The sequence below is a fragment of the Phascolarctos cinereus genome, unplaced genomic scaffold, assembly GCF_003287225.1.
Source record: "Phascolarctos cinereus isolate Bilbo 61053 unplaced genomic scaffold, phaCin_HiC Scaffold_5;HRSCAF=322, whole genome shotgun sequence".
In the NCBI taxonomy this organism is placed as follows: domain Eukaryota; kingdom Metazoa; phylum Chordata; class Mammalia; order Diprotodontia; family Phascolarctidae; genus Phascolarctos; species Phascolarctos cinereus.
The window spans coordinates 359,583,124-359,595,161 of NW_027555958.1; the positions used below are offsets into that span (position 1 = coordinate 359,583,124).

General features: G+C 36.0%; 1 protein-coding gene across 1 annotated transcript in view; it reads right to left on the minus strand.

The window, feature by feature from the left end:
• Nucleotides 1-205: 205 nt before the first annotated feature.
• Nucleotides 206-12,038, minus strand: part of IARS2 (isoleucyl-tRNA synthetase 2, mitochondrial) — a 79,425-nt gene continuing 67,592 nt past the window's right edge. Inside the window, exons 19-23 of the mRNA XM_020982239.2 lie at nt 11,364-11,470; nt 10,345-10,490; nt 5,121-5,311; nt 4,019-4,163; nt 206-749 (exon numbers count right to left, since the gene is read on the minus strand). Coding sequence (XP_020837898.1) covers nt 619-749; nt 4,019-4,163; nt 5,121-5,311; nt 10,345-10,490; nt 11,364-11,470 — 720 coding nt within the window. The 3' untranslated portion in view covers nt 206-618. The remainder of the gene's footprint in view (nt 750-4,018; nt 4,164-5,120; nt 5,312-10,344; nt 10,491-11,363; nt 11,471-12,038) is intronic.

A 12,038-nucleotide genomic window follows, 5' to 3' on the forward strand; every position in this document is an offset into this window, starting at 1 on the left:
CCTTTGAAAACCAAATGATTGAAGGACCAAGATGTTCATTATTGGAAGGTGACTATCACGTGACTTTTTTGACTACAGCAACCCATTATGATGGTTTTCTAGGGCAGGAAAGGAACTATAAGCTTAAATGAAAGGAGTACTCATGCTAATGAAATTAGTGGTCTTTGAAATAAATATAATTTCACAGCTACAAATTCAACAATGGTATTCTTCAAACAGAGCTTTATTTTCAGAGATAATTCTGAACACATTTGTTAAAGAAAATATTTACAAAATATAAAGCATTTTCAGTTGACCAACATCTGAAGGCAGATGATAGTACCCAGTCAGTCTGACCATGTTAAGTTTTTATATGAAAATTTTAGTGACATGAAATATTTTAAAATACTGTGATTTCCACTTTTACCATCATCCATATCTTCCATTTCACTGGAAAAATAATCCAAAATCTAGACAATGACTAGAACAGTTGTTCAAGCCTGAACATATAATCTCTCACAATTTTGTTCCTTACTATTATCCTCACTGACCAATCCAGATAAGCTACTAGAAATTTCAAAGCCAGAGGCTCTTTGCTTTCCATAAGGAGTGTTTTGCTTTGTTAATTAGCCTTTTCTTTCAAGCAATAACTTCAGTGCAACGGGGACAAAGTTGATTTGAAGAATCAGCTGTGTACTTCCAACAGCGGGGACATTTTTCTTTGGTAGCAGGTATGACAATGACTTTATATGAAGTCTCTTCACGAATACCTATAAAAGGAAAATAGATGGTAGAATTACTGATAGCACATTTTAGTCATAGCATCTCTCTCTAAAAATAGATTAACTCCGTTGTCAAGAGGTAGCAGAAGATATTGAAAATGCGTGCCTGGAAAAAGAGATTGGGCTAGACAGACAGTGAGAGTAAAAACAATTCAAGTAGTATGCCAAAATCATAAAAACAAAAGAAAAAGTTTCAGCAAGCAAGTTGAACACCTATTCTTTGAAGAATTTAGGAGAAAAACTTGGATAAGAATGGCATGTAAGAAGGGATAAGAGGATGATGCATATCTGTGGCAGAAACATCTTCACAGACCTCCTAAAGTATAGCAACAGATTTAAATTACATAAGCAGAAAAGGATAAGCCACAAGAATGCATTAAAAGCAAGGCCAGGCAGCTACCCATGTTCTGAGGAGAGGCCCACTACCACTATGAAACCTAAAGTGAGGGGCAAGAAGACCCTGGAGTTTCAAGGCAATAATGACCTCAGTAGTCAAAGAAAAGGCAGCTTAAGGGAGTTAAGGAAGATTCCTAACTAGCATTTATTTTCTTATATTTCTCTCATACTGAAACCCCAAAATATTTTCTCCCACACTACCTAAAAAATTTCAGACACTTCAAGAGGAGATTGTTTTGAGCTACTAATGAGCCTCATTCTTATCCATCAGTAACTTCCATAGGAAGGTAAAGCAAATTAAATTTTTCTTCCTAATATCTAGATGATAATCCTTACTGAGGTAAAAGGACTTTTGACGAAAGCTTTCTTCTCAGTTCACCTAAGTTTATGGCCTCAGTATCATTCTCTAGCTATCTTTTTTTTTTTTTTTGGTGAGGCAATTGGGGTTAAGTGCCTTGCCCAGAGTCACACAGCTAGTAATGTCAAGTGTCTGAGGCCTGATTTAAACTCAGGTCCTCCTCACTGCAAGGCCACTCAGTGCTCTATCCACTGCGCCATCTAGCTGCCCCCTCAGTATCATTCTCAATGGCTCACTCTCACCTTACATATCCAATCATCTACCTAATCTTGTCATTTCTATCTTTAAATCTTTTTTTGCATCAGGCCCCCATCACTCATCACATGGACAATTCAAGAGTCCTCCTTACTGGCCTTCCTGCATCACATCTCTCCTCACTCCAACTGATTTTCCATAATATCTGCCAAACAGATTTTCCAAAGCTCAAATCTGAACATGTCACTTCCTTCTCAAACTTCTCTGAGAATCCAATGTGAAGTAGCACACTTCAGGTGCTAGGGAGAGCCAGTGAGAAGGCATGGAAGTGGGTGACAGCACCAGGTATAACAAGAAGCAACACCCTAATGACTGAACTGTAGGTAATGTGAAGAGGATTAATAAGCAAGGCTAGAAAGACTAGGTGGTACTGGGGACAGACTGTCAGGCCTGGAGTCAGGAAGACCAGAGTTCAAATCCAACTTCAGAAACATACTAGCTCTGGGACCCTGGGCAAGTCACTTAACCCTGTTTGCCTTAATTTCCTCATCTGTAAAATGGGCTGGAGAAGGAAATGGCAGACCACTCCAGTATCTCTGCCAAGAAAACCCCAAATGGGTTCACAGAGAGTCAGACACAACTGAAACGACTCAACCACAACTACAATAACAATAGCAATAGAAAGGTATGGTTGGGGTTTGGCCTCAAGGGTTACAAAAGCCATACAGCTGTTGATAATTTGATCTGAGAAGCAATACCCAAGTAGCAAACTACTCATGGTGGTTTATCAGGTAGGGAAATGACATGGTCACTGCACTCTTGGAAAATCACTTCATCAGCAGTATGGAAAGTGAGTTAGAGAGGAGAAACCTGAGGAAGGATGATCAACTAGGAGGTTATTAAAAGTCCAGGTGAGAGATGAGGTGGGAATGATGAGATTCAGAACAAGGATAACGCTGAGGCTGTCATCCTCAATGACAAGCCCAGTGTACGGAAGAAATACTGAAATGAAGACGAGGGGTAGGTTTGAGGAGATTAACAATGAGTTTTGTTTTAGACGTGTTGAGCCTGAGATGCTTAAATCTAAAAGTCCTAAAGACAACAGAAGATATACAACTGGAACACAGGAGAAACTGGTGTAGATTAACATTTAGGATTAACCTACAGCAATATGATCATTAAAAACCCATGGGAGCTAATGAGATCACTAAGTGAATGAGTATATCAAGAGAAGAGGGACCCTCCTTTTGGGGTTCACCCACAGTTAAGGGAATGTTATAAATGATTAACAAGCAAATAAGACTAAGAATTAGTGATCAAGTGTTATTGTTCAGTAGTTTCAGTCATGTTTGACTCTCTGTGACCCCATTTGGGGTTTTCTTGGCAGAGATACTGGAGTGGTTTGCCATTTCCTTTTACAGATGAGGAAACTGAGGCAAACAGGATGAAGTAACTTGCCCAGGGTCACACAGCTAGTAAGTGTCTGAGGCCAGATTTGAACTCAAACAAGAGGAGTCTTCTGACTCCATGCCTGGCTTTATGCACTGTGCCACCCAGCTGCCCCTAGTGATCAAGTAGGTAGGAGGAGAAAAGGTGCATCAGGGAAACCCTGAAAAGGAAAGTGTACAGGAGGAAACAGTGGTCAACATCCAATGCTGTCAAAGATGTCAGAAAGGATTGAGAAAAGGGACCTCAGATCTGGCCATTAAGATATCATTGGTTCAATTGGGGAACGGCTAAACAAGTTGTATGTGATCGGGACAGAATACTACTGTGCTACAACAAACGATGATCTGGCTGATTTTAGAAAAATATGGAAAGTGAACGCTGTGAAATAAGAGATGCACGTTTTCATACTGAATCCGCTTTTTCTGTTGTGCTATGAACGTGGAAATTTTCTTTTGTCCTTTTGTATTTAAATTCAAATGAATAAAATTAAAAAAAAAAAAAGACGTAATTGGTAACTTTGGAGAAAACCGTTTCAGTCGAATAATACAACCAGACCACAAGTCCCACAAGCAAATAACAAGATCTTCTGTGGCTTTTTCTTCTATACTTCTTAAGAGGCTATTATTAGTATTATGATCCAACTATATTATGAGTAGTCTGATTTTAGAACCTGATCGTTATAATTTCTATGGGAGAACTGTATGTTCCAAATTCTTAAAAATATTTAAGATGTGACTTAAAAGGACTTAATTCTTTTTTGGAATAAAACCTTTTTATTAAATTTGGGGCTACCTATAATAATCCAATACTACCCTGGATTTCAGTTCTATCTCTTGTTAGCTGTATCTCATTACCTTACCTTCCATGTCGATTAGATAGCTCCCTTTAAGTTCAATTGCATCTGCAGGGACTGCTATAGGATCTTGAGCCAACAGAGATGTTTGTGAAGCCATCATCAGTTCACTTAACTGAGATATACCAGAAGTTCCTTCATCAACTAGCATCTGGAAATAAGTATTTGACATGGTCACTAATTATACATCAATTATTACTGATACTAAAGACTTTAATTAAATATAGTTCCTGTTAACTTCCTGGTATTAAGAAATCAGGAACATTCCCACCTCCCCACCCATTTTTTTGCTTTTTGCCAATAGTGATCACTGCTAGCAATCTGAGATGATACCAGTCCTTCCTAGGGTTTTTATCAGTCACTGTTTCTTATAATTACAGCAACTGTGAAAATTACCAAATTCAAAATTTTTTTCATTCTGAGGTATCTTAAACTAGATCTTTAAATTAATATATTATCTTTTTCATTAAAGTGTATTCTTTCTGACAGAAATCAATAGTAACATTCTCTTCTACCTGTTTCTAACCTCTCATTGAGGTACAATGAAAAATCAAATGCCATTTTAATGCTCATTTTTAAAATGGAATTCAACTTTAAGAGTGCAGTCAAAGAGGGTTACAACATTTCCTAAGAACTGTCTGCATAGTAAAACTGCAAAAATTTAAATTTACAGACAGGCAATCCCATGGAAGGTAAGCAATTAAAGCAACTACAACATAGAATAACATCACACAAGAAAAGCAAAACTTGAAGCAGAACTGAGGTCTCCCAAATCCTAACCCATGCATAAACTTGTATTGGAATAGGAGAACCAAGAAGTTCTTCAAATTGATTTCAAATGAAGTACAACTTTTACCAGTGAAGATTTATGCGACAGTTCAAAATACTAATAACTATTTCTTTTTTTTTAATTTTTTAATTTTTTTTTGCTGTTAGGCAATTGGGGTTAAGTGACTTGCCCAGGGTCACACAGCTAATAAGTGTTATGTGTCTGAGGCCAGATTTGAACTCAGGTCCTCCTGAATCCAGGGCCAGTGCTCTATCCACTGTGCCACCTAGCTGCCCCCACTAATAATTATTTCAAAAGAAAGATTGGTAGTCTACATACCTCAATAATTTCAAAGAGTAGTCCAGGATCGATCACAATGATAACATCATATTCCAAAGAATTCTTGCCAGGGATGCTTCCAAGAAATGCATCTCTCATTGTACATGCTGCATCCACTGCTTCCTCTAATCCCGGTTTCTTCCAAATAGAACTTGTACTAATCCATCCAGAACGAAATACACTCTTGGGTTCTTAAAACAAAACAAACTGATTTAATTTCAGGTTCAAGCCCTTTCATAAACTGCATTTATTCATAAACTTCATAATTATTATATGATCTATTAAACAAGTATTTGACAGACAAGATAAACTATATACACAGATAAATATGATGTAAATTGGAATATAAGAATGCAGAGAAAAATACAGATCGGACCAACTGGAGAGAACTCTTTCCTATTGAGGAAATCAGAGAAAGCCTCACATGAAGGAGAGAGGTAGAATATTAAATGGCAGAGATGGGGGTGAGATATTTGTCTAATAATAAGTTAATACATTACTGAAGGAACTGGACTACATTATTACTGACATTCTCAATGAAAACAACAAACCAAATTAGCTGCAGCTAAATGGAATAATGATTCATGGACTCTCCTGAACAAACTGAATTTAAAAAGTGTTTTTAAGATGCTGATAAGCAACCAGAATCTTCACTCAAAGGATTCTTAGTCACTTGCTTTGCAATATTCATGATGTACATAAATTTAATGCCATTACGACAATGGGTCTTATGTACCAACACCTGTTGTAAATTATAAAGAAAGGAATTCCATAAAGAACTTGACAAAGTTCTCTAACCTAACTTCAGACTGAAGGAGCAAAAAGGGAAATAGTGAAAAATATTGTTGGGGACTAAGAAATGTGTGCTCCTTATTTGGAGGTTAGATCTCAGTACCAGAAATTAGAAAACAGAAATAACACTTAAGAAAATGAAATTAGGAAGCGAGGCTGGACTAGACAATGGACACAAGGAAGAAATACAGCTGAAGGTAACACAAAAAATGCAATTTATACAAGATCTTATTGCACCCAAAAGGCAAAAGAAAAGCCATCTGTAACTACTGACTCATGATTATTTTCCCATACCTTAAAATCCTTATAAAAGTGGACTAAATCAGGAGTTTTTAATCAGAAGTCCATGAACTTAGAAAATAATTACAACTATATTTAAAATGTAATTGGTTTCCTTTTTAATTCTATGTATTTTAAGCATTTAAAAATATTCTGAGGGCCAGCTAAGTGGCGCAGTGGATAGAGTACGGGCCCTTGAGTCAGGCAGACCTGAGTTCAAATCTGACCTCAGACTCCTGACACTAGCTGTGTGTCCCTGAGCAAGTCACTCAACTCCATTGCCTAGCCCCCTCCAAAAAAAATTAAAAAAAAAAATTAAAATATTCTGAGAAGCAGTCCAGAGACTTCCTCAAACTGCCAAAGAAAACCAGGACACAAACAAGATTAAGAATGGCTAGTCTATATATACATACATATATATATATATATATATATATATATATATATATATATATATATATATATATATATATATATATATATATATATATATAAAATATATCCCTGATGAAAACATAAAAGAAAAGGCTAGCTTCTACAAATTTTTCTATAGTAGACCACATCTTTACAATCAAACAGCTGATGGGGAACTATAAGGAATACATTACACTGTTTATTGTTTGCTTATTACAAAAAAAAAGAGCCTATGAAACACAAATATTTGACCTTCTAGAAGAAAATATAATCTCAAAGGCCGTCTTCCAGTGCCACACACATACTAAGGTCTTAAGAGACTTCTTAACAGATAAAACAAAAGTAACAATTTTGTTGATTAAGCCTCAGCAATACCAGATGAGAAATAAAACAGACAAAGGTTGGCTAATGTGTTTGTCACTCTCATGAAGGATATCCAGGACAAATTTCAAACAGAAAAGGAATCCATAGTGCTAGTAAGGTACTCCAAATGCTCTTATTTGAAGATAATAATATAACAAGTCACAATACTCTGGGACCTCTTCAACAAGATCAGAAAGGAAAAACAAAATGGATTCTATATGGTTGTATATCATGAAACATAATGACTTCCAAAGGATCAAAATTGTGGGCAACATGAAAGATAACAGTTAATCTAAGTAGACCATAGCATTAAAAAATATTATCAATCAACAAACATCTCTTAAGAATCTCTGATGTGTCAGGAACTAAGCTAGGCAATGAGGATACTAAGGCAAAAGTGAAACTGTCATTGCCCTCAAGGAGCATATATTTCAACAGGAGATAACATGCACAAATACAGATGTGTGTACACAACACATACAAAAGAGACACGAAGTAAACTGGGAGTGGGAGGAAGGAAATACAGTGGCAGCTGGAGAGATCAAGAAAGGCTTCCCAAAGAAAGTGGCACCTGAGCCGAGTCTTAAGGGACAAAGCCTGGAGAAAGTACATTCACATCTATGGAGACAGATGATGACTTAGTAAAGGAGACTGAGAAGAAGGATCAGAGAAGAAGTAGGAAAATCAAGATGTGGCAGTTTCAAAAAACACTGAGGAGTATCAAGGAAAAGAAGGTCTACCAACAGTGTCAAATACAGGGAAAAAGATCAGGAAAATGAAGAGTGGGAAAAGGCCATTCGATTTGGTAACTGAGGTTAAAAAGGAAATGTATATAAAGGGTGATACCACAAAGAAATAAGAGGAGCAAGGATCTATGGAGAAGGGAAGAATTTATGACCAAACAAAAGACAGAGAGCACTGAGAGATGTAAAATGGATAATTTTGATTATATTAAATTACAAAGGTTTTGCACAAGTAAAACCAATGCAACCAAAATTAGAAAGAAAGCAGAAAGCTGGGAAAAAATTTTCTACAGCAACTATTTCCGATAAAGGCCTCAATTCTCAAATATGTAGAGAACTAAGTCACATTTGTAAGAATACAAGTATTCGCCAATTAATAAATGGTCAAAGGATATAAACAGGTAATTTTCAGAAGAAATCAAAACTATCTCTAGTCACATGAAAAAATGCTCTCCATCACTATTAATGTAAATTAAAACAAGTCTGAGGTATCAATCACTTCATACATATCAGATTGGTTAATATACACAAAAGGAAAATGATAAATGCTGGAAGGGATGTGGGAAAATTGAGACACTAATAAACTGTTGATGGAGTTGTAAATTTATCCAATCATTCTGGAGAGTAATTTAGAATTATGCCCAAAGGGTTATAAAACCATGTATACCCTTTAATCCAGCAATAGCATTACTAGGTCTGTATCCAAAAGAGATTTAAAAAAAAAAGGGGGGAAAGGACCTATTTGTACAAAAATATTTATAGCAGTTTTTTGTGGTAGCAAAGAACTGGAAATTGAAGGAATGGCTGAATGAGTTCTGGCACATGACTATAATGGAATACTACTGTGCTATAAGAAATGATGAGCAGGATGATTTCAGAAAAACTTGGATTTATATGAAGTGATGCAAAGCAAAGTGAGCAGAACCATTGTACAATGATCAACTGTGAATGACTTAGCTATTCTCAGCAATACAATGATCCGAGGCAATTCCAAAAGACTCATGATGAAAAATGCTATCCACCCCCAGAGAAAGAACAGAAGGAGTCTGAATGCAGATCAAGGCATACTATTTTTTACTTCCTTTACGTGTTTGTGTATGTGTGTTTCGGTCTGTCTTCTTTTACAACATGACTAATATGGCATTACATTTTGCATAACTGCAACGTGTAATCTATATCAAATTGCTTAACTGTAATAGGAAGGAAGGAGGGGAGAGAGAGGGAGAGAATTTGGAATTCAAAAAAATTTTTAAATGAATGTTAATTGTTTTTGCATGTAATTGGGAAAAAATAAAAAAATTTTAAAAAAGGAAATGTATTTTTAGAAAAGGAGGTTGTTTGAACACATAAAGAAATTAAGATATATAGGATGGCAAGTCCAAGCCCATTATAATCAGAAAGATAAAGATGTATAGGAGGCCTTGCACACTGTTGGGTGCAGGTGGTCTTAACCTGGGATCCATGAACTTCCTTTTAAAAATATTTTTACAACTATATTTCAATATGATTGGTTTCCTTTGTAATCCTATGGGTTTTATTTCATGAATTTAAAAATGTGATTCTGAGACGGGGGCCCATACATTTCACTAGACAGCCAAAAGGGCTTTTAACACTCCAGAAGTGAAAAACTTCTGCTCTAGAGAGAATTTATGTTAGAGCACAGTGGTGAATCACATAGGATGAAGATGATAGTTGAAATTTATACAGTGTTTTAAGGACTATAATGTGCTGTAAACAAATTATAATTAGATCCTCGTAACAATCCTCTAAAGTGGCTATTCTTACCTGCATTTTGCAGATGTCAAATCTGAGGTGCACAGAAATTAAGTGACTGACAATGTTTCATTCCAAAGCCCTGCTCTGTAACCCTAAGAAAATCATTTCATCTCAGGGTCTCAATTCCCTTATCAAAAGGAGGTAAGACTAGGAGGCCTTTAAAGCTAATATGTTAAAAGTCTATTAAATGAGATAATACATGTAAAAGTTCTCCATAAACTACAACGTACTAGACAAAGTTAAAGTATCAGAATTATCCCTACCACTTTTCCTCAGCTAAAAATGCAAAATTATTTTACTGTAATATAAACAGTAAAGCAGGGTATAGACTGCCTTTAGAAACTGCCAAGTTCCTTTTATGACTTCAAATTGCTTCCAGAAACCAAAGTTAATTGAACAAATTGCACAGGACAAACAGGCATGAACAGGTTGTGATTTGCAATGATGGAAGAAAAATCCAAAACACTGAGATCTGACATCTATGCAAGAGTTTCTAGTCTGAGTGATCAAGAGAGTGTTTTCATGAAAAAAAAAAAACATGACCCTTCTCAATCTTCTTCTCTCGGAGGTTATCAGTAATTTGTGACAGTCCATAGCCCTGAATATAGTGAGAAAACTAGCACATACACTTGTGGTGCCGAAATCCTTGCCCCTCTAGAAATGGGTACAGCCTCGCAGATTGGTTATGAAGGTCCCTACTAACACTACTCCTGCCCCCTCACTTATCCTGGCTTTAGAGTTCTCAAAGCACTTTCACTATACACTATCACATTTGACCCTTACAATAACCCTGTGAGGCAAGCAAGGTTGTTCCAGACAACTAAGTGATTACTTTCCATAAGCAGAACACTCCTCACCTTTCTCATAGGGTATGTGCTGGAACACCTCTTCAGCCAAATGAGGGAGAATGGGTGCAATAGAACGTACCATTACATCCAAAATCTCAGATAATGCAGTCTGACATGAACGTCGTTTGTGATCCTTTTCTCCTTCACAATATAGCCTAAAGAAGAACAATATATTCTGTGCTTAACAGTATTTCACAAACTTCACAAAGATAAGTGACGTCTGTTCTTTATTAATCACAACCTCTAGGCTTCCATTTGCCTCCTAAATAACAAATCAAACATTCTACTCATTATATTTACCCCTATTTAATGTCTAAAAGCATCTACAAATTATTTGTTCTATAAAACTGACTACAACCTGTCAGCAGCTGATTCTGGGTGGACTGCTCAAAGTACAATGAGGCAAAGTTTCTCACTGCCCTTCCTATCTGAACTTCCTGGTTAATGCACTTTTACTCTTTCCAGGTGCAAGTCCTCTTTACTATTGTCCATCTCATTCTCACTTTTAGCTAAAAGTCAATTAATTCCTAGGGCGACAGGTAACCATTAAATGATAATACTTATGTGTTAGCCCTTCTAGAGAGATTTGGGTTTTAAAGAGGTACAGTAACCCATCATACAGAGAAGCAGTTCCCCTAGGATAACCCCTGAAACACCCCCAGATTTGTGATTATCAAAGGGCTTGGCCAGACTATCTCCATACGGAGGTACTGGAGGAGGAGGACTGATCTTCAGAGCACCTACACCCTAACTTAATGAAAACGTGAACACGAAGACCTGGCATACAATTTCTGAATGGCGGCTGACAATTGTAATACAACTAAATTGCCATCTTCTAGTTTAAATGAGGAACCCTTGAATTTTGAGGTGATGTCTGTTTCTATCATTCTCACTGAATTCCAGTTAGCAGTAAAATGAGGGTTTCTTCCTTTTTCGAGATAGTCAATGAACACAAAAAATACCAGGATAGATTTTTTAATACTAAATTAATAACTTCAAATGCAACTTTAAAGACTAGGAATACATACCTATCTTTGATTATGCTGAAGTAAAAGCTAGAGAGTTGTTTAGGATAAAATGCTTGCAAATGCCGAACAACTTTTCCAAAATCATACTGCTTATATGCTTCGGTAATCTGGGAGAAAGGCCAGAAAAAATTAATAGTGAACATTAAAAACTAATAATTAAAAAATTAATAGTGAACAGCTAAATTGTAGGTAGTGATCATGAGCCAAACAATATTGTTTTTACAAATTTTTCTTTGTCTGGAAAAGAAAAAAAATTAAAAACTGAGATAATGTGAAAGTTTCACTCAGCTCTTATCTTGTGGATATGATCCTAATTTACATCTTAATAAGGAGTAAAAGACTATGTATATAAACATAAAGACATTCATTGTTCTTTTGAGTCTGCAAAGTAGTATGCGTCTAGGGAAAAAAATTTTAATGATAAAACTTTATTTTTGCCTTAAAAGACAGCTGTAATTTATTGCACCATTATTTCCCCCAATCAATGAGGAAAGTGCAGTGGTAGATTCATGGCAAAATTACAACAATACGCTTTGTATACAGGTCAAAAACACCCCAGGCAAAAATCACACTAACGATATCTCAGAAAAGTACCAGATTTTTTGAAGAAAAATTTCAAAGAGAAAGCACACAATTGCTCAATTCTGAAGAAGCATCTTAAACAAAAAACCCCAA